A 23957-nucleotide genomic window follows, 5' to 3' on the forward strand; every position below is an offset into this window, starting at 1 on the left:
TTTATGGTGTTACGAACAAAATTTGTTAGACTTACGGTGTCCCCTCGTAGGGGACATCCGAGTGCAAAGGGTTAATATTATTCTCTCTAATAATAATCCACTGTACGTTTTGCATATTTTTTCTATGTCTTTGGTATAATTATACCCCGCACAATGCATAAAAACCAAAGTTAATTAGCGACTCGGATGCGACTCGATTAATGAAATCGGAGTAACGATTCATCAGCTACTAGACACCGAACACGCGTTGCCGAACGTATTTCATTTCTGTATAGGAGCATTGTGTGCCTCGTAGACAATGATATATAGACGATTTACTCCAAAATGGAGTAAAGCTAAAAAGTATCAATTGTTAACCGATGCACCATCACCTAATACGTTTCACCATTAGGTTTCTCAGAGCATGATCGTTTTGGCCCATTCCGAATTTCTCGAGCAAAGTTACAGAAACAATCAAAATTCTTTTCTCGAACTCAGGACCCAGTGACCTTAATTTGCTTCTAAACTATGCTCGATATTTCTTCGATACAAGCTACGTACGATATACCTTCCCCTAATCTCCAGACCATGTCTAATTCGGACCAATTCACGATCGTCTTTCCCTTGAATCTTCGACCACGAAGATCCTCATATGTCACGTTCTCGAAGGACTCGCATGCTCCGTAGAATACAGAACGAAGATCGACCACGATCCAGGCCAGGATCCCATCCTTTGCGAAAGGACTCTGGCAGCGTCCTCGCGAGGCGGCGTTGCCGTTTCATCCACGTTGTTCTCGTTCCCCGTATTCCGTTTCGTTGTTATATTTGCGTACAAAGAAACCGAGAGGATCGATCGAACGATCCGAGACGTTTCGCGCACGCTACGAACCGCGATTTTCGCGTGCCTCCCGCGAGAGAGACGGACGATCCCAGGCCGATTCCTAAAATAAATAATCGATCGTTCGCTCGTTTCACGTAGAAAAACTGTTAAACCGAGCCGCGTTCCCTCCCTCGCCTCGCGGTCGTTTCCTGTTCTTTACTTCACCTGGAGCGATTTCCGCTCCTTGGTTATCGGGGCACTCGTTCCGCGTTGATTATGGGGGCATGCGCAACCCGGCAGAGTCAGAAACGTTTGTTCAACGCTAGGTTTTCTTCGGTCGAAAGTTTCATTTGTGGAATAAGAGTTATTTATAAATTAGATGCGCGTAAGACTTATTTGATTATTCGTTTGTTGGAAAATTTGTATAAACGGTTGAGATACCGTTTCATCGTTACGTTAAATTTACTACATTACATTTTTTACATTTTACTACATTAAATAGATAGTAAATATTGATATTATTTCGATGATAAATAAATTTATATTTGATAATAGCTGTTAGAAATGAAAGTAACGATTTTTCAAGTACACATATATTACTTGATTAATCAAAAATATTAAGGCTTCTCTTTTTCTCTGGAATGCGATAGAATCATTGTTACCGATCGATTGACTTCGGAAAGAAGTTTGAAGTCCAGGAACAAAAATGACCGGCTTGGTAGTTTTAACTCTTTGTTTACTGACGGAACTTACGAGTCTCGTCAATTTTCTCACGATACTGCACTAATTAAACGCTTTGAAAGCTATCGCGACTTTCAAGCCCACTTTTATGAATTTCGTTTTTAATTGCTGGATGGATAGAGAGAACTCTATAAGACGATATAAGACCACGACGAACGCCTACATTTTAAAAACTCTTGAAAAATTCAGTAAATAAAAAGATTGAACGTTAATCTACACTGACATCGACTATCGCGCAGACTAGGTACGATTCCAGTCATCTCCGTTCTTCAGATTCGAACATTGCAAGCCGACAAACAAAAACACGGTTAATAGGCTCCGGCAGGTGACCGCTGGAATGAAAAAAAATCTGCGAATTCCCTTTATTCGCTGGCTGAAATGTTAATGCGTTTTCCCGGAATCCCCGCAGCTAGAGCGACGTTCCTTAGCGCTTCGTTGGTCGCCAGCTCGGGTAAGCGCGTCCGCGATCCACGATCTACGTCGTGTATCGTGTTTCGCGCGCAGGATGCGACGCGTTTCGCTAGATCGTCGTTCGAGAATAGTATAGGATAGGATTGGATGGGTTCGTGCTCGTTACGTCGCGGATGTATCGATTTCTACGGGCAAATGGCAGCGAGCAATTTCCTTGGGCGTTTTATATTCCGGCTCGTCGATCGTCCCTGGTCTAGGTTGAAAGGGACGGGCCGTGTTAATCCGCGATTATGCAGCCAGACGTCGGTTGTTCGTCTGGCATGATCGATCTATCCTTCGGCGTGAATGCGGATAAAACGGTTTACAGGATGCGACGGGAGAGCAACGTGACTGAATTGGAGTAACAATGATTAATGCCAACACATTTCAACACAGACTCGCGGAAGGTCGCGGAGGATGTGTTCGGGAACGAATGTAGATCGTGCGATCGGTGATCGAGAGTCGGGTATCTCGTGGATTTGCCCGGAGTCTCCGATGGGAACACGGAAGTCGGGGTTGGGTCGTTGAATTTTTCACAATTTTAGAGGCCAGTAGGAGGATTGCTATGCTTAGCATGTCGACTGCCAGGTGCAGCTAATCGTATACAGACTTGGGCTGGTGCAGGGCGCCTCGTGTATCGATTCGAGTACAATGAAATATTCAGAAAATAATAGGGCGACAACACGTGGGGAGACATGTGGGAAGGGTAAATATTCGATGAGTAGGTGTTATTTGTGTTACTTGGTACGGTTACGGTGTTTGTAGGAACTAATACATGTGTACCGTCAGTCCTAGAAGTATCGGTATCCTCCGTCTCTATCAAAGAAATTTGTTTAAATTAAATTTGTTTAAATTAAATTTGTGTAAATGATAGATGCTTTCGAATAAATTTTTCATTGTAAATATGTACACGTGCAGAATTTATTCTTGTATATATTCATAATGAATCGTTTATTCGAAAACATCGAATCTTTTGATGCAGGGATGTTGTATTAGGAATTATTTAAACAAAATTTGACACGAAGAAGCAAAATTAAAAAGAATGTGTGATTTTTCATTATTTTTACGACTTATTTCTACAGTGTTATTTTCTAAGCTTGCTTTCCTAATCGCTCCAATATTTGCTCCTATAAGGAACGTTTCGACTTATTCGCCTTCCATTAAAGACGTCCAACCTAGTCTTCGTAGCTCGGAGATCATGCTGTTCGATATATTTCTATGCATGCTTCTATATGCCTGAAGAAAATAATGGCATGGACTTTCCAGACAGCCCAATATATATTAAAATTCGAACATGTTTCTGAATGTTTCTTAGAAATTGTCACGAACTTTCTGGAGAACCTAATAGATGTACTCGAGGGAATACGCACACAAAGGTGTTATCTCATGCCATCGCTTCTTTCTGTTCTCTGCGGTCTCGTTACGATCTTGTTGCACCGTACAGATCGATTTTAGATTCGTGTCGTTGGAGGCATTATGGCTTGAACGTTTCGAATAGAGGGACGTTGCGTGGCACGCACGTTCGCGACTGTCACCTTGTGTAACCACGTGGAGGGTTCGGTCGGACGAACGACATTCGCGGTCGTTGAAGTCGGTCGTTTGAGGTCGAACGAGTTCACCTGGAATTGTCCATATAAAGAGAAAGTAGATCTTAGCGAATTTTTATGGAATTGGCTCCGGGCAGGCAGACGATAATGGCAGCATGACGTCCCGTTCAGCCACGTAATTAAGCCGGTCGCGTTTAGGATTACGGAAGAATGCTGTTATCGTCCTAGCAATTTCCTGTTTTGCTCGTCCCCCTATCTCTGTCCGGACGTCTTCGTGTGCGTGCTCGAAACGTACGCGATCTTTCTTAGTTGCGATTTTTTTTTTTTTTCTAGTTTGTTGTTTTTACGCAACGAACCGTACTTAGACCGAATCGTAGTAACGAACCGTTGTGCCGTGTATGGTTACGTGTAACTCCCTCGTTCAATATTTAACGACGAAGACACCGTTCGCTATTCGTCATTGGAATCTAACGGTTCGACGAGATTTCTGCTTTGATTCGGTAGTAAATTAAATTACAGCTCGTGACTTGTATCGTAATAGGAGATATTAGTTTTCCACATAAACTACGAAAATACGATACATGATTATTTGCATAACGTTCATTTGCACCTGTATTGTATTCGATTTGAGTTGCACAAATTATTGTCATTTTTGTTTCATTCATTCGTCACTGTATTATTTCTTTGAAAAGATCCGAGAAACGTATTCTTTTTTCTTCTTTTTTGCGAGAGGAATACTTTGGACAAGAGAAACGTGTTACAATTTCGTCGATTGTCGGATGGTATCATTTTGTATTACTCAAGGGGTAACACCACTCTAGAGGCTGACTTAAGAGAATTAATTTTGAGAGTATCGCAAAAGAGCAATAGCATTTCGAGCGGTATTAAAACGATGGAGGAGTCATGTAAGACGATGTTAAAAAGAATGGAAATAAGATAGTAATAAGTACGCAGTAGTGCGATAACTTTGTATAACAAATTACGCGCTTTAAATAAACGAACGAACGATGATCGAGTGGGAGGATCGTTGAGCAGATGAATGATTAGTTCTTGAATGTCAAAGGGTGTACTCGAGTCGTTAATCTCAAGAATCGCGAGATTGAATAACATGTTTTACAGTATTGTTGATTCTAGGTCTTTCGCGATATGAGTTATGCGTTCCAGTTCATTCCTGGGAATTGTAAGCAATATCTCAAGAAACTAGAGAAATTATGATGAATCTAGATAAGACGATTTGCTTGTGATATCTTTAATCGTAAGAGGGAAAACATTCGCCTCGATATACGAGGACAAGTACGTAGTGGAAGCGAATGCCGCGAGGTCGGTGAACTTTGTTAACAGAGGAACTGCATGAAAATGGGTTTTTTATGCAAAAACTTTCGCGACAGATGGTAATCGGAACAGGAAAATGATGCACTGCGCGAAATAATTACAGGATAACCTGCGCAACTAGCCTTTACCCTCCTGTTATCGAATATCTTAAAAGCTCATTGTCAGTCGTGCTCTAGAAGTTGTACGGCAAAGTGTTCATGCCGTTAAATATACAGTATTTGTTTCATCTGCATATTTCATCAGAAATACGTTCTACTAATTGTTTTTAAGCGGTATAGCGCGAAAAGAATTTCGACTAGTATTTTATTTCAGATACTTCCATCGACTTAGAATGTTAATGAAAAATGAGAAATTGGATTATCTAACATCGAATTAAAAAGTATCAGCTATTATAAACAAAATGCTAACCAAAAATTGTTAACATAAATCTATACGATATTGAAATTTGACACGAAGGCAAACACAAGATTGCATTATAATTATTGCTCTTCTTCCATTAAATTTTATCGTCGGATATTTTTTGCTCGTTATTCAAGATTCGTTATTTAATTTAAAGTTTTGCTTATTCACGTCGCGAGGGGGTCATCGGTCGAAGTCGGATTTTCCTAAAAATTTTTCTGAAGTTACGCAACGGCGCTCGTTTTGGACGAATCAAAACTCCTGTCATCGGCAGGTGCCAAAAAGTGGAGCCAACTCGAGAATCCGTGGTGAACGATACTCGGGCTGCGTACGCATATTAAGTTACGTGACTTAACAGTTCGCTGCTCCGAATATTGCGCGGCGATCCAGAATTAACGACACCTGCTATTTTCGAATGGATGTCGAGCCTCCGCATGGCAATATTTCTTTTCTTCTCCCTTCGGTTTGGTCGGTTGCTACGGTCAGCTTTCGAAACAGTTAATTGCTGAACACTCTATTCAGTCTTGATCATATTAAAGTCTTGCTTTTTAAATACATATTTCCATTTATGTATTAGTGGTTTTCCGAAAGAGGCTTCAGAATTTTGCGTTTTATACGAAAATACCGTGGAATATATTTGACTGTTCTACCTTAACGGAGTATCTAGTCTAGAGCGTCAATTTTTAGTCCCTTTTGAAGATTTCTTTTTGCATACGTAATTTTTTTGCAGATAAAAATAATCAAAATTGAACGGTACAAACGATCTTGTACAGTCTCTTCCGGAAAAGTATGTTTATGGTTGCCACGATTCCAGGTGTTCTGCTTATCTGAAATGAACAAAATCAAGAAATGACTATGACCCAAACCGGAGTAATTATGAAATATTTAAAATGAAAATAATCGCAGCACTTTAAAGTTTGAACATCGATTTTTCCTACTTTTTTTTATGTTCTTTGTATATTCAAAAAAAAAAAGAATATTTAGAATAATTTGGTTCCAAACTGGAATACCCCCTTAAATGAAAGTACACGTGGTTAAAATTAATCATCGAAGCATATAATTGACAGACATACTTGGTTATTAAGAAACAAAATTCTAAAGCCTCTTTCGGGAAACTTTTTTGTCGTTGTACCTCAACATGAAACGTACAGAATATTGAGAACAATATACAATAGTTACCCGAGTTAGATGCCCGATGTTGCGTTAAGCTTCAGCAAGGAAAATCCAAGAGGAAAGAGTATTAATACCCTCAAGACTAGAGTTCAATAGGGTTGTTCTCAGCCTCGATGAATCGTACAACGAAATGAGGGCTAGTTATTGTGATATCGAGTCTTCCGACTTGTTTTCGATGGGAAGTAGGTAACTTGTTCAATGGTCTCTGGATGTAGGAGATTATAGGCATTGTTCAGGCCCAAGAACTTCTGTACGCTCTCCTGAGTATCTTCTTTATTACGGTGACTTGTTTACAATATCTCGCGAACTAATGATTTTGTTACCATTTTATCCTAATAGCTTTTTGGAAGAAGATTTTTAGTAGAATGACAAAAGGATGCAATCTATGCAAAAAATGCATTTCCATTAAAATAGAGCAAATATCGAATGGCCATTATTGAATATAAATTTATTTACTATCATAATAACATCAGTATTATACGAATAAATTTCTTTCAAATCAACTACGAGGATCAGACTTACTCTTCGTTAACATAGGATTCACTGCCGAAATAATGATGAATCGTGATTGGATTATTTACTAGAATTTATACAATCGCTTTTTTTCTTGATAGATTATATTGTACATTCTTTTAAATAAGTCAATTATGATCTGTAGCTTACATTTACTCTTACATTTTGATGCAATTCTTTTACTTTGTATGTTAGACGAACGTCACATTTTTTCTTTATCGATCATATTGTATATTCTTCTAAATAAGTCAATTATGATCTGTAGCTTACATATTTAGTCTTACATTTTGATGCAATTCTGTTACTTTGTATATTAGACGAACGTCACATTTTTTCTTGATAGATCATATTGTATATTCTTCTAAATAAATCAATTATGATCTGTAGCTTACATTTACTCTTCCATTTTGATGCAATTCTATCGTTTCACGTACTCTTCGAACCGTTTATCTTCTCCCTTTAAAATTTTTCTGAAAATGCTCCGATAACGGAGTTATAACTTATCACGCTTACTTGGCCCAACCTGTACGCGTGTGTTTACCGCGAATACATTCCAGGTTCGTTCCAAAGGTGACCGTAACCGTATAAATTCCAAAAGGAAAAGTCTCGTTAATTATTCTCAACTAGGCACCGTGGTTACCCGGAATGCGAGGAATCTTTCAGCTGAAGGATTCCTTGTGGAGCAAAAAACGAAGGAAGCCATTTCACGGCGGTACCAAAGCTGAAACGTAGGCGCGTGTTTCGTAGTGGGAGATCGTTTTGTTACGAAGTAAAGGGGTCAATAATTCTGACGCAGAAGAGGAACGGAGTTCCGTGGAGCGACGAGGAACCGTGCGATTCCAAAAATACTGTTCTCCTATGGTCGGTGAGTTGAACGTCTGGTGGCCGACCACGCGTGTATTCCCTCGCGCGGCTCAGAGCCGTTCTTCCGTGCGGTGGAACCCTCCGTTTCACATGTTGGGTAAAATGGCGGGAAACCTTGATCATTCGTGCGTCTGCCAAACTTTTTTGCTCCCTTTCCAGACACAATTCCGCTTAACGCGAGCTTACGCGAGCTCGCCCTCCGACGATCTTGTTCCGTTTACCAACCGCGACTCGCGGAATCGTAATTGCAATCTTTCGTTTTCTGAGAATGCACGCGATATAATCTCGATGTACAGGCTGTTCTCGATCTGCAGCGTCAGGATTAAATGGGCATATTTCAAAGATGAATTCAGAACCTGAAAAGAAAAACAAAAATTTCCTCCAGATATATTCCTCGCAAACGTTTCGTTCGAGAGCCGTTTAATTCCGAAGTTATTCTATCAGGAATTAGGTATAAATAATTCCGAAATTTATCTTTATTGCTTTTCAGTATTTTTTTTTTTTTTGACATCCAGCTTGGAGACAGAACGAGCGGCTGATCGACATCGAACGTTCGTAATTTCTTCGTATGCGTGCGCTATCTTTCGCTTTTAACGATTGAAGATAATTAATAGGCGCATCATACACTTTTAGTTTTAGTTTAGTTTGGATCGAGCTGGCCAAGTTGTAACAAAACATTGATATTCTCTTACGACATTGTTCGACCAATTTTGATGTGCGCGTTTGGTCGTTATCGCGTTGAAAAACCCAGTTTTCTCATATTTTCTATTCTGTATACTGCAATAGTGTTTTATCTAAAATATCACGATACAGTACACTGTTCGTAATTCGTTTAATTTCCACAAGTGAACCTCGAGCGGAAAATATTCCCCGAACAATTACGTTAGTTATCGCTTTTAGAATATAAAGAGAAAAATCTATCTGTCCTTTTGCACGCAATTGTATATCACATTAACGCATGCTTCTCCTTTGAATCCTTTCATTTTTTTGATTAGTATCAAAGTAGCGGTTATCGGTTTTAGGAGTGTAATAATCTGGTGGTCGAGGCGTGGAAAATAGGTAAACACGGTAATAAAACTCGGTAATCCGTGTTATCGTTCGTCGCAAATATCGATGGCAGATTTCAATATGTTTGCTGTAACGCCCCTATTTGATTGCTGTCCACCATAGATCGTGTTACATTTATATCAATTTTATTCAAATAACTTATCGCAACATTTCGTTTCTTTTGTTTAAACGAAGAATTGTTGATGAAATCTCGATCGTTCTCAACAATTATTCCGCAACCACTCTCCATTACATTCCGTAAGAATCTTATCGGATTAGGGTTAGGTTGCAAAACAGCAATTCTCTGAATCTCGTCCTTTCACCTTGCTTTCTCTGCCGCGTTATTTTCTCATCTATTTGCTTAAACGCATATTTTTTCCCAATTAGTACGAATGCAGTCGTTGAATGAAACAAAAACTAAGAAGAAAAAAAATAATACATCCCTATTTGATTTGTATCGTGCATGAAGCACAGTACCGAGTCAACGTACAAGTAAATCTCGATTCACTCCATTAACGTACCGCTATCGATCGCTGGAAATATTTATTTCGGTATTGTACGTTACGAAAATGGACGTGGAAAAGCTTACCGGAAATGCGTGGCCGATTTCTGTGTGTTTTCAGATAACGATATCGAGTTCGATATAGGGGAAACTCGTATGCGTCGACGATACGTGGCATTGACATAATATTGACATTAGCAGGGACGAGCGATTCAACCTTTACGAGACTGAAAGGTTCGGCGATCGTGTTCCTGGTCCTCAAACAAAACCATCTGTTCGATGATTTCGTTTCTTATCGCTAAAATTCATTTATTCGTGTAGCGTCTCAATGTTCCTGTTATTTCTTTCTATTGATGTTTTCTCTAATTTCACACGTTGACTCTGAAACAGCGCGTTGGTGGTTGTTTCTGTAAAGGGGCAGCGAGAAAGGAGAAGAAAAGAGCAGAGATGTAAAAATTGTGATGTAAAAGCAATGCATTCTCAAAAAAAAAAAAAAAAAAAAAAGAAAAAAAAGAAAGAAAGAAAAAGAAAAAGTTGTGGAATGAACTATTTTTCTAATAATGCGTTACAAAAGTATTGCCATAGATACCTATCTACCGATGTCTGTGCGAGCACAGGTATCTCTTTTAATATGTAACACATGCGAACGATATCGACAACAACATTACGTTGATAACGATAACGATATGTACGTCAACGTCTAGCCGATGCTAATAACGATGCCGACGCCCGACAGGCTACCATTTCTGAATCCGAATATTTTTGTGCAATTATTAAAAAAAAAGATCGGTGCATTTAATGCACTGCGAGTTATTTTTTCAAATTTTAATGGACCATTTAATCGTTACCCATTACTTTTTTATTTGTAATGGAATGTAACTTGTAATGGTCATCCATTACCCATTCTTTTTTTTTGTGATGAACTATTTTTCTAATAACGCATTACAAAAATATCGCAATATTCATTGCAATAAAAATACGAATTTTTAAAATCATCCGCGGTCCTTTCGAAAAATCCTCCATTTGCTTCGAGCCAATGTTTATTCGCGTTGCGTACGGGTTCGTCGACGTAATCGATTGAACTCTCGGTTCTGAGAATAGGCGTGAGACACACAACGGCGTGGATAATGAAGCTTCCTGCAGTTTGCTGGATTAGTTCAGTTTAGCTTGTTTTCCCTTCATTTTCTGGTCGGCGCAATTTGCTTTTTCCTGTCTGTAATGCAATCCAGTCGTTGTTGCTTTTCTTTGAGTTTTTTGGTCGATGTTAGTCGAAAGTATTTCCGGACTCCAGGGCGCCTAATTACCGAGGTTATTAAAGAAACATAAACAAGAAGAAACTTTCTATAACGCAGTTCTTGTACAAGGTTTCGTCGTACAATAACGTTCGAGTACATCGAATAACTTTTTGTGAATATTATTTTTTGCGAATAATTTTAAACGCAAGCTGACCCAAGTTGTTATCATGAGTTGTTAGGGTTCGTGAATGTTTCCAATTTCTATTTTTAAAAGTTTCGTCTCGTCATTCCCTGTAAGCTGATATATTTTTTTTTTAATCGATTTAACAAATATAAACGTTTCTCTGAGACTATTTCGCGGTCGAAGGGTTAATGACGTGTAGGCCCCTCATTCTCCTTTTCAAAAACGATCGATTTTATTTCTATTTTCAACGACGTTTCCACCTGCTTATCGGATCGAGCGTGGTCCCACTCGACTTCCCTCATCCAGAAATTTGCATACACGTACCGTAATCGTTGCACCGTGAGACTCCTCCGTAAGACTCCTCCGTAAGACTCACTCGGCGTTGTCCTTTCGCGACGAATAACCGCACGGTGCATCTCGAGGACAGAACGAATCGAATTATGCAAAAGAGGCCCTGACTACCGCACCAGTTTCAGAGATGGGCAAAACCCTAGGCCTCGAACAAATCTGAAGTTTGCCGATGTGTTTGTCTCCTTTCCTTTTACGAACATTTTCCAAAGAAGGAAACGAGACAAACACATCGGCACACTTCAGATTTATTCGAAGCCTAGGGTTTTGCCCATCACTGCGCAGTTTTCATCAGTGGCGGTTGAACCCGATCGACCGTGGTAGCGCGTCCACTTTCAGGAACAAAATGACAAACCCAGTCACGCGTGCCGGAACGAACGCAGACGGTAGCGGAGACCACCTTTGCCGGTCTGCAAGTTTCTCGAATTAGAAATGTGTGTCTCTCGCGATGACATCACATTCGCGCTCATTCGAGCTCATTCGAGCGAAACGATCACAGAGCGCAGATGAGTACCAACGCAAATCACCTTATTCCTCCGTATACGCGTCGAACCCCGTCGATCGGTGATCGATCAATTACCTGGCCATTATCGTCAACGACTAATAATCCAATTAATTCCAGTATCATTAGACCGGACAGCAAGCTTCGAAGCAGTCGTCGATGATACTCTAGCTGTCAAGTGTCACGGAAATATTGGAAATCGCTTCTATCGGCGAACGATTAGAGGCTTTCCCTCGGTGTGAACGTCCAACGTCTTCCGTTTTCATCCGGGATGTTTTGCTTAATTACGTGAATAAGGCACGATTGCTTCTTCAGTATATATAATTATTGGAGCAACGCGAACGCGATCGTCATTGTGGTTCTCGTTTCTTTTTTGACACTCCTTGGTAGGCGCGTTTTTATTACCGTTGCGTGATTAGGAGAGGTGTCCAGCTGTGTATAAGGAATGTTGCTTGGAATGATTCAGTAGCTATACTGAACAAAGTTTATACGTATGGATGTTTGTCCTATTTGGCGTTGTTTTGGAGATCGCATACTTCGGTTGATAAGCGTCACGGAACCGAGACCTTGTCGCGACACTTAACGAAAAATAGACGCATACAACGAATGATACCTTAGAGTTAGTCATAATTAGGTTCATAAAGGGTGATTCGTGTAAGGTGACCGACTCGGTTATCTGTGAAATTTGAAGTCGTATTAAAAGTTTGTTCAAATAGTAATTAGTTTCAATTTCAGAAGCGGCTCCAAGATATCGAGGTTACCTGTATCTTTTTAAACGGAACGCAATATTTGTTCTTTGACCGGATGACATCCACTTTCGAGACGAACTCAACGACAGAATTTGTAACGTCGTACGAGATCGTGTAGGCCAGAAATAATACAGTCATGGTAAAAAAGAACGAGTGTGTCGTTCGAATTAAACGCAATTTATTTCATCGTAACTTGATACTAATCGCAATTTAGCTTATTTCATTTACGAAATTCACTTTAAACTAAAACGTGGTTTCTGTCTTCACAACAAACATCACAAGTCGAACTTGTGCTCTAGGTAAGAAGGCTTGTTTTGCTCTCAATGTAACTATGTACATAAATTCGTGTTTGTCGTGACACCAATGCCTTTGTCCATGTGTTTGTCACATTTTACGAAATTGACTTTAAGACCGAAGAATCCAACGAAAGCTCATTTTGAAGAATGAAGATCACCTCGATATCTCGTAGCTCCCTTCACTCACGAAAAAAAAAGTAATTACCGCCACCCGTTTCCCTCGAAACTGATTACTTTTTGTCGGAACGATTTTTCAATGCTATTTCAAATTTAACCGATAATCGCGTCGGTCGTCTTATAAGAGTCGCCCTGTGTGATATTAGTATGTTTCGCCTTATAATTTGATAGAAGCGCCGGAATGTGATGTGTTCACCACTTCTGTTTTCCGTCTGTTTCCCGAGAGTCGAACCCGAAGCGACTAATGGCAATCGTGCGATGTTTTTTTTTTTTGTTTTTTCTTTTTTTGTTTAAATTGTGGTGGAAAAACAACGGTCGACAACAAACGTAACGAGCGCTGAAAGCGAGCGAGTAGAACGGACCTGCCTAATGGTATCTGATTGCGGTGGGCGTCGGAGTTCCCTTTTTTTCTGTTCCCGTCGGGGAACTTTCTGAAACACCTGCCTCCGCGTCTCGGGTACCGTTAATCTCACGCATTAAACGCGGTTTCGTTTCCAATCCCCCGTGAATATTACTCTTCTCCCGACGGTAATCATCGGTCATTAAGTTCGCGTACAGAAAGCAAGAGCTACGCCTTTTGCGCCGGATCGCACGCTCGGGATCTGTACTAGATTCTCGCGCTAGATCCTCCTCCGATAACGTTTACTCGTCGCTTTTCGCCGCACGGTGGAGCTCGTTATATCCGTATCGCGGGTCGGGATAGGGTTTCCAGTTGTTCGGTAACCGAGTTACTCGATTTTATGCAATTTCAAGCGGTTAATCTTGATTAAGCGCACGATGGAACAGCTGCCGTTGTTTCATCGCTGAGTCGCCGCGAATCGTGAATTCGTTCGCGTAAATTTAGATGGAAGAGTAATTGCACCGATTTTCTTGTTTGTGTTGTTTATTATTCCTGGTGGACGGTTATCGCCGTGGTTCGACTATTTGTATTCCGAGAACTGCTAGATACACGGAGCAAGGCAGAAGTTCCGGCGGATTAGGGCGGAGTAAGGGGGATGTCTGACTTTGGTTGTAGGGCGGAAACGAGAGACGTATTTTGAGTGTGTTTCGTGGTTTTTTGAAGTGTGTTATTCGATTCGTTCATCTTGAGTCTTGTTCTTGAAATACTGAATAAATGGTCGTTGATAGCATTTTGGGTAGTATGGAATTAATTAAGGGAGGAGATACGAGCGCATTGAAGATGTCATTTCTAATCTAATAATTGATATTCCGGGAATTTGTGCATATGTACGCAGAATGTGTTCCTATACTTTCTTAATTTAACAATTAATTTTAATCGTTATTTTAAAGTTAAATGAGATCATTATTTTCGTATACTTCGAGTTAGTAAATTTAATTAGAGCACTTCTGGACCTTGAGACAACACTAAAACATAGTCGAGATATAATGTATCTCAGGTGGAGAATAATTATTTGAAACGGTACTGTATGCATCGAAAACTTGAACTATAAATTTGACCGCGCCCTGTATAATAGTTTCTATTCCAATTGATATTTATTATCTATAAGAATCACGTAATATTAAAATTATTTTTAACTCGAAACGTCTCGCTCGACACTTTCGATCCTCGTTGAGTTGAATTTTATTTCTGGCTGAAACGTCCCGAAATGTTCCAAAAAAATTGGATGAAGTTGCGAACGTTGAAACAGGAGTTACTGGATACGCGTGTTGTCAGAGGAACGAATTTAGAGAATTTTTACCGTGGAAAGTTCGTTGAGCAGCCTACCGCGATTCAGCAGGAACACGGACGCGGTAAATTTCGTAACGGAACCGATGATTTACTGCTCGAAGTGCGAAAGAAGCAGAGGGGTTCCCGACAAAGTCGATGAAGTGTATCATTTGATGCAGTTTTCTAATAATACCGAGTACGAGCGGCGAGCAATAATTTCAGCCACTTACGAGTATTTATGCGTGTAATGCTTCTCTCTTCCGCGATGAAACGCGAAGGTAGAAATTAAACTTGGCCTACTGTTCTCAACGTTGAGCCGCCGTTAAAGATTGTTTCCCTAGAAAGCAATCGATTCAATGCGGTTGGCTTTATCGAATTTTTACAAGAGATCTTTTTTGTAGAGCATTTAATTCCCAACAGAAAATATGTCTGTAGATTTTCCGTGCGACGTACTACGTTAGCTAGTTATGAGAATATAAAGAAGCAGAAAAGTTTTAACAGGCCTCTTGTTATTCTTAAGCGAAACTTTTGATCATGTTTGGGAGAAAAAAAGAATTTTCTTTTTTCAAACACTTGTATAAGACTCTCTAAAAAAATTTCAACTGTCCAGCTCGACTTATTTACAAGTCGCGTACGATATTCGACGTCACGTCAACCTAACGAGACGTGCAAATTGAGCAATAAGAATATAAAGAGAAAAAATTCAATTTTGAATCCACAAAAAAAAAAAAAAAAAAAAAATAGCGCTCTTCCAAGCTTTCATCGCGATTATAAAGTCTGGCTTGGAAAATCCTTTATTCGATGCGTTAATCCAGGCGAATTTGGTCGATTGATTCGTCAGATTGCGATATATCATCAATGAAATTGCAGGTAGGCTTGGTAGCAATTTCAACGATCGCTGTAATCCGAAGCATAGGTCGTTGTATCATTTCGAAACCATTGTAATAACGCGAACCGAGGCTTCGATATAGGCACGCTATCCGGCCTTTTTGCAATTCGTGAAACGCGAGGCAACCATTACGCGGAACACTGACAAAAATCAATATTCAATTCGTCTCGGGTTTCATTCACCGCTCTCCTCGGCGTACTTCGTCGCGAGGATTACGAGATCCGAGAAAAAAGCTGCTCCCCGTTGACTTCTTCAGGCGTCGGCTTCGTTTTCTATTTTCCATTTCCACGCTCCCTTTTTACCACGAGCAACGCCAGTGGATGCATTTAATGCTAGACATCGTGTTCAAGGAAATCGCGTAAAAGTAGTAATTTTCCGTGCTAGTGTAATTGCACCGTAATCAGAGTTTACTTGCACTTTTTACCCGGAATCTTCTCTTTCGATTCGTGTGTCGACTTGGAAAAAAAAGAAAATAGATAATTAACCGAGGGTTCCTTTGCTAGGTACTAGTCCCTTCGAGAAATGCTTCATTGCGAATGACCATGATCGCAAGCGAACGCGAATCGCCAGTGATTAGACGGAGACCCGTTTTCTAGTTATAAATTCATTTATGTTCGAAATTGAAATTCTTGCATGAGATCGATTCATAAACGTCTTCGAGTGAATCGAGGCATATAACGTGCAATTGTCGTATCGATGACTCGTTTAATTACATCTACGAGTATTGATCTCAAATATAATTTTCATGCTTTGCAATAGAAATCTTTCAGCAGTGATCGTAAACAAGGGATAATTCGGTTCCTACAGAATTATTAAATGTATAAGAATAACTATGCAACAATAATTGTGGCGAGCACAGTATTTAAGATTAATCTTCTATTAGGGGGACCAGAAAGTAATATCGTTCCTTTTACATTAGATCCGAACAAATCAATTTATAATACGTTTTTATATTTAATCAATTATGTAATCGTCCTAGTTACTAAGAACCTTTTGTCGTCTGGTGTGCAAATTTTCAATGCCTGATTGAAAAAAAATTAATGAGCTGATGAATGATCAATAAGTATTGAGATTAGAAACGACATTACTTTCCAGTCCACCCAGACTTGAAACGTCTAACAATCTATACCCTCGATTTTGACTAGTGTTTTGTATCACATACTGAAACATACTGTATCGTATAAAATCCTGTATCGAAAGTCGGTTTTGGTCCTGGCTCTCCAGGATCGTGCGACCGTGGTTAAAGGGTTAATCGATAATCGCGTCATCGGATTGATCAGTTGGTTAGAAATCCAGCCCGTATCCATCTATGAGACAGCGTGAAAGTAAAACCTAGGAGAATTGAGTTGCGCGTATCGCGATTACAATCGAGTTCAGAGGATACTCTTGGAACGTGCAGTCAGGGACCCGGAGAAGGCCGCGGCGCGAGTCTTTCCTGAAATGAGCGTTACACGCGATGCATGATCGCGAGGATACATAATGGAAACCGTCGATAAGTTACGGTAGTTGCGTCATTCCGTTGCAGCCGCGGCCGTAAGTGAAAGGGAATTGAAAATTTTTGCCTACGAGCCGCTCTTTTTTTTTTTTTTTTTAATCATTCTCTTCCCGTATATTTCTTTCGATATATCGAGAATACCGTATGCATTCGAGGCGCATGCCGCGGAGTGCAAGGTCTGCAGCGGCCTGTAATTCGTGGCGCCGATAGAATTCCAACGAACGTGCAATATTCCGCGAGTAATTTCTTATCCGCTGTACTCTTCGTGAGTCACGGATTTGTTGAAATAATGGTGATGTATTCGTTCTTAGGCGTTACACGAAGACGAACTCGACGGTGTTGCGAAATCATCGTCTCTATCTATTTGAACGATCAACGGGGAGATTGTGTCGAATTCATTCCTGCAATGATTAATCGGTGATATTTATCGAATAATTAAACTTCGTTTTTCTATTTTCGTTTCTTTCCTTGGCTCTCTCATTGCGATTATCGTATTTAATATCCTTTGGTTTGCTTTATTTATTCGCGGTGTATGCACGAATCGTGTACAGAAGGCTTTTTCTATTAATAACAATGACATTATTGTTCCTTTTCATGACGTCAACTCGAGGAGAGAACGTGTTCAAGTGGTCTGTCGTTCAGTATCCTACCTCCAAGTTTCAATTTTTAATTTTAATCTTTCTGATACGCCTATGTAGGTAGGAGAAGTATTCAATTATTTTTAGAACGATAAAGCGTGAAAATGTAATTTAAACGAATTAAATTTAGCATATCAGTGACGTACAAAAATTTCTTAAAAATAATGAAGTATCAAAGGATACACGTGCAAAAATAAGATTGTATATGTATGATAACGAGAGGATAAAGATAAAAAGAAGAAAGGCGTCAGTAACACTCCGCCATATTGTATACGATCTATCGCGCCGATCGATACAGTGTCTAACAAAAAGTTCAGTGACATTTGAAAAACGAAATAATTTGGTAGAAATAGTTACTGCCTTTGAACATAATTATAAAATTATTATTTCATAACGTAAATATACGAGAGGCACGATTTAGAGTAAATAAAACCAAACAGCACTTGAGAATTATTCAAATAATTACCTTCATAATCATTAGAGATTAACAGTAATATATCGATAGTAGATGAATATCGAGCAACAAAAGCACATTTGCTCTAAAATAAACGAACCTGCCAAGTATTATAGCCTTAACGGGCCTCGATAGGTCTTAATTGGCCACTCCGACCGAAAATTCTCCGAAAGAAGTTGCTCCTTCAGAAACGATGAATTCCATGATTCAGATGAGCCGTAAAGAAGTCACATCATCGCGACGCTTGTTTCCAGCGTACAAAGAAGACGACGATTCGATATTACGTTTCTGCCCGCGGACTGTTCTGCAAGTTTTTGTAGCCACGGGAGAGGATCTCGCTGGTCTTGTTGCAGCGGGATTTAATTCGATGCAGGGATAAGGTGCATACGATCCAGGATGCTCCACAGTAATACGCCTCGCGTTTCCCACGGGCGGAAAGTACTACCGGGTTGACTGTTACGAGTTCGCAAAAAGAGACGTTCAATGTCACATAGTTCATCCTTTTAAAGTGAAGAGAAGCCCTCGAAGCAGGCGCTTGATGTTAAATCTTCCAGCGGGCTCGCGACGACAAGCTTCCCCGGATTTAGGGCTTCCACGATTACTTCATTATTCCATAATGTGCGTTTAAGCGTCTAAATACAAGGCGTGCTACGATTGGTGCTCGAAACTTCAGATCTGCGCAAAAGTGTTCATTCGGTTTTTTATAAAGAAAATTTACGATCTCCTTTTGCAATAATTCGTGGCTCAAAATGACATAAACTTATCCTTTGAGTAATTGCAATCAATTTGAACTACGAGATTTGAACTCTCGTAGTTGGCAACGAATGGTTTAATATAATTTCTTTATTAATTCCAGTGGAAACGTTAATGCATTACGAACTGAACTTGGATCTTGAAACGCGATACATTTGGTAATTAAAAGGAAACGTTTGCGATTCGTGAGATAAATAAAATAATTGGAAACGTGAGAAGTACTATATATTTAAATTAAGAAAGGTCACGAGTAGAAACTCAAAGACGAAAACGACTGACAGTATTAAATTTAAATCGATGATGGATATCCATTCTTCATTGACGTATCCATTTTATTATTTTATATTCTGTTTAAGATAAACAGAGCTTACATGCATAGATTCAATATTCAAATTGAGATTAGTAATACAAATATTAATTTAAATTGTAACGTATACATTTAATACACAGTCTGTTTATTACATTGCTTGGCAGGAAGTTTTCAAAATTAAAAAAAGATCTGGAACAAATAACTATCAAGAAGGAATAATTATTTTTATGAAAATTGAAACATCTGTACACTGTACTTGGATACAAACAGATGTGCATTCATTTGTAATCGAACGTAATAGTAAAATGAGTACGTTAACAAAGAATACTTGTACATAATTATTTTCAATACGATATAATACAACTTCAGAATATACGTACGTGCAATTTCATATTCACGCAGAGATCGAATAACGAATTTTCCAAATTTCATTGATCTCGAACGAGGTTTAATAGTTCGTCGTGAGATTGAAAAAGGCTTCGCACGTTTTTTTTGCGTGCTCGAAATTCCTTTCACGGATTATAAGCGCTCGCTAAGAAATCATTTTATGCTCAATGAGTGTGAACTATGTACATAGACCCGTGAACATTTTGCGCGTGTACACGAAACCTTAGGCGACACGTTAGCACGTCTCCGGAACGCCATGTGATTATGGCTTCGCAGAAGCGAGGAATTCCCATCCCCGTTATTGTTCAAGGAATATTACCTTTCTAGGGAAATCAATACTGGAAAACGTAAAGGGATGATTCGGAGAAGCGGGTTGAGTAAAGCAAAGTTGGAGAGTGCAAAGACAAAGTAAACTTGCTTGTGCTGAATCTTAATTCTATGTTCTTGAGAATATTTAGAGAGGATACAAATTTTCAGTTCTTTTAAAATTAACGTCGTTACGTAGCAGTATCGTATTTATAGAACATTCAGATGTTTTATTTTACTGGTATTATAATTTATTTAAGATATGTGTGATTTTTATAAATGATAAACGTTAATTTCGATACAAAATAATTTGCTACTAAATTTTCAATCGTTTTCCGATGATTTCTTTTACTGGTATTATATTTATTTAAGAATCGTGTAGTTGTTATAGATGATAAACGTTAATTTTGATACAAAATAATTTGCTACCACGAACGGAGAAACTGTAGTCTTTTCACATATTTTGCCAATGATGTACCTTTCTCGTTTATGAATCATACCAGTCTAGTTCAAATCGTGGATCAACGCTCGAAAGTAAAAAGGAAGCGTATTACACCATTGTCCTATAACTTGGGAAATGGGAGTGGAAATACTTCCACGCGTAAAAAGAAATTGAAAATGTTGAATCGAGTCTTTTGTAATTATCGTCGTTTTTGAGATAATCGATTTCGAAGATTATACGGTGCTTAGCGTGCGCTTCAGTGGACGAGTCTTGAACTTCACGGGTTTCTTCGCTTTTCTTTATCGTGTTATAAATTATTACCTCTAACTTGATTTCTCATGTTTGTTCGAGTAAGAAATTTTTCGTCGCGTTTATGTAAACGGTATATTTATTGGAATCTGCTACAGAAAAAGTAACAAGGTAAGAAAATTGAAAAAGTTTACGCGACGAACGTCTCATGAGTCATATTTGAATTCATTAAATGTAATTTAAGTTTATTTGTTGATTTTTAACCCTTTGCGGTCGTATGTAATAATTTAATATTTTTGTCTTTGAAGAATTTAACATCTCTTTCTATTAATCTATTACTACACTAATGTCTTAGAATCTATTATTATCGTCAGTCCGCGGAGTACGATATAAGATTAGTACGATTCTTTGCTGTGGCCTGTGACTGAGAGCAGATATATTGTACGAACCGGTACGGTAAATAAGCTTCGGTGATTGAGAGCGTACATACGACCGCAAAGGGTTAAAAATCAACGAATGAACTTAAATTACATTTAATGAATTCAAATATGACTCATGAGACGTTCGTCGCGTAAACTTTTTCAATTTTCTTACCGTCGGTACTCAAACTCCTATAATCTTCTTACGGTCCAGAGGGGAGTCTCCACTCTGAAGATGAAATCTCTTACAGCTTGGTAAAGTCTTGCCTTATAAATAATCGGATTTCGAGCTCGAAGAGGCGCGTCTTATAATCTGAACAGACTGTGGCTGCACGCTGTCGGTTATTATCCTCTATATTGAAGTGAAGGGAAGATTAACTAGCAAAAAGTATAATATGTTACGACACACGGAGTAACGCGACGTTACTACCTACCGTTACTAAAATTAGGTTAGACCGTAAAAAGACTAATATTTCCTCGCGAGAAAAAGCACCGCGTCATCAGGCATTAACTTTCCGTAGCGACGTGTCTTAGTACCGTGTCGCGGCGAAAGTGTCGATAATTCTATTGTTTAGTTCAACTTAGTGTAGCGCAATTTAAAACAGTTACCCACGTTTCATATTATTCATGGTAGGCAAAGGACGTCCGTTCCTCGTACGGAAGACGTAGTCGAGGGGTCAATCAGTCGCGCAGCTTTCCACCCTCGTACATCTAAGTATAATCAGTCGTAAAAGTCTTGCATTTAAATTGCGAATACACTTCTTTGCAATTGTTGAGCACACGTGGTAGTGTATAATAGTTCATTCAGTTATACGATCACAAACTGAAGTGGTCCTCTTAACATTATCCGCAACGATTTTGTTTCTATTATTAAATTTTTGTTCTTTTTACTATGGACAGTGATTATAATTATAAAGGAATTAAGCAGTTGAATGGTTCCGCGGCGGAATACTTTTGGAAGTACAATATATCATAATTTGAAGTATAAAACTTGATACAGTAGATGGAAATTCAAATAAAAAATAATGAAACGTGATAGAACGGTGGAAAATTCTCATACCGTGTTTAATTTTTATCGTTACTGATAAGGGTCGCGCCAGTTTCTAAATAAAACGATCGAATCATTATACATTAATACGGATGCTTAATTTTGTTTATTAATTTAATTAATTTTGAGAGAAACGTACTTGTCCCTTCAAGCGGTTCGTCTTGTATAACGGAGCACAGAAAAAAAATAGGTTATACTTTCTAACACGTCGTATAAGTTATAATATTATAGACCAGCGTGTTTGAAATTTCACCTTCCTGCGGTGTCAACACGTAACACAGTATGAATTATACTAATTTACGCTCAAAGAAAGTGATGAATTATAGTGATCTATGTGCAACGAAAGTGATGAATTATGCATGCCTGTTTCTGCGACTGTCTAAGAGACGACTGCTGATGAATGGACCTAACTGCTCTGTCTTTAGCATGACTATTGATGGCAATGTATCTTGTATGAAAATCGTTCACGTGCGTTACGTTAAACCATTTCGCGAGTCTCACGTATTTAGCTATGAATTTTAATTTCACGTCGTCATGCATAAACATAGATAAAAGAGAAAGAAATATTTTACAGTGTAAACGTGTTCACGAGCATTGATATTATTGATACGAATCGTAGGTTGTTTACTTCAGTTTCTACTATTTGTTACGAGAACATCTCGGTATTACTTCGTAAACCATTTAGTAAGGTCCTGGATCAATGTATTGTTATTGTAAAAAAAAGAGGAAGAGATAATACAATTTCGTATAAATAATTAAGAAACGAACGGTTTCCCGAAGTAAGTTTTAGAATTTGATTTTTTTAATAAGGAAATACCTGTCGACTTAACTATTATCTTCATCATGCGTCCTTTATCTTTATACATTTTCTGACGTGAGCCTTATTTTTGTTTCAGGTAAGCAGAATATTAATTTCGCGAGAGCACTGTTTACCTTTAAATCCCTGGGAGAGAAAAGTGTGAGTAACGAGCCTAATTTTCGTTATCCTGTTATCCAAAATGCATACTAGATTGTAGCTTTTACCGAATGTGACTATTGATCTTCTGCGATTTACGATTACATCGTTCAAAGAGTCAAAAAGTACGTAATCACGTACTGAAATTATTTCTCGCACTTTGATTGTATTTCTTAGCTGTCTGGTCCAAGTTCAAATGCGATTCTAATATCGTTCTACGATTTTATCACATTTTTGGTACCCAAGGTCACCTGAAGGTCGCGACTGAAGCATATTTAAATCCTTAAATCCTTTCAGAAAGTCCTTCGTTTTTTAGTCTAGAGATCTTTCTGTGTTCTATTCGTTGTGTCGGCGTCTTGTCGATTTTTGAGATGGACACGAAGGAAAACAGTCCCATGACATCGCGCACTCTTCGATTTTTCATAACGCGTGGAACAGGTGAGCACGGAGTTTGCGCGACCGACCGCATACACGGATGCGTGAGAAAACAGAACGAACGATCGAAGATACACGGACAGAGATTGATTGTTTACGAGAGATACACGTTTATCCGGAACTCGTTTATTATCGCGGATTAATCTCCGAGAAATCTCGCCTACCGTGCGATGCGTGTCCGCCGCGACTAAATCGAGCCGAATAAAAGCGATGGAAAGTGATTTTAGGACTTTCGGTCTCCGCTCGTTCTCGCGTGTTCCCGTGTCAATGCGAGAGAACCGCTTAGAAAACGAGTCAATGAGTCATGCGACGGCATCATTCGCTTATTTATGAGTCGTTACGTAGCTCGCGTACGCGGATGCTCGTTTCCTTGAATCAGTGGTTCTTGATTCTCACGATACCGTATCATTTTTTGTTACGCGAATTGGCAAGGAAGGAGTAGTACTTTGTAACGAGTAGAAATCTGTCTGACGACGACTTAACAAAAGCTTCGTGGTTTAACTATATTTGGGAATAGAGATTTTATTTTATTACATTCGACGAATGATTTCTTTAAATCTAATTCAACATGTGGAAGTTGTTATTTTATACGTCCCAAATTTATAGAAAAAGCGAATAAAGAAATCCACCTAAATACTTTTTTTTTTTTT

The 23957-nt window shown here is 38.9% G+C and overlaps 1 protein-coding gene across 1 annotated transcript in view; it reads left to right on the forward strand.

Moving 5' to 3' along the window:
- LOC128888487 (uncharacterized) overlaps positions 1 to 22894 on the forward strand; it is a 54469-nt gene extending 31575 nt beyond the window's left edge. Inside the window, exon 7 of the mRNA XM_054145377.1 lies at positions 22814 to 22894. Within this exon, the coding sequence (XP_054001352.1) occupies positions 22814 to 22879 (66 nt within the window). The 3' untranslated portion in view covers positions 22880 to 22894. The remainder of the gene's footprint in view (positions 1 to 22813) is intronic.
- Positions 22895 to 23957: the final 1063 nt, after the last annotated feature.

The sequence above is a fragment of the Hylaeus anthracinus genome, unplaced genomic scaffold, assembly GCF_026225885.1.
Source record: "Hylaeus anthracinus isolate JK02 unplaced genomic scaffold, UHH_iyHylAnth1.0_haploid 11994, whole genome shotgun sequence".
Classification (NCBI taxonomy): Eukaryota; Metazoa; Arthropoda; class Insecta; order Hymenoptera; family Colletidae; genus Hylaeus; species Hylaeus anthracinus.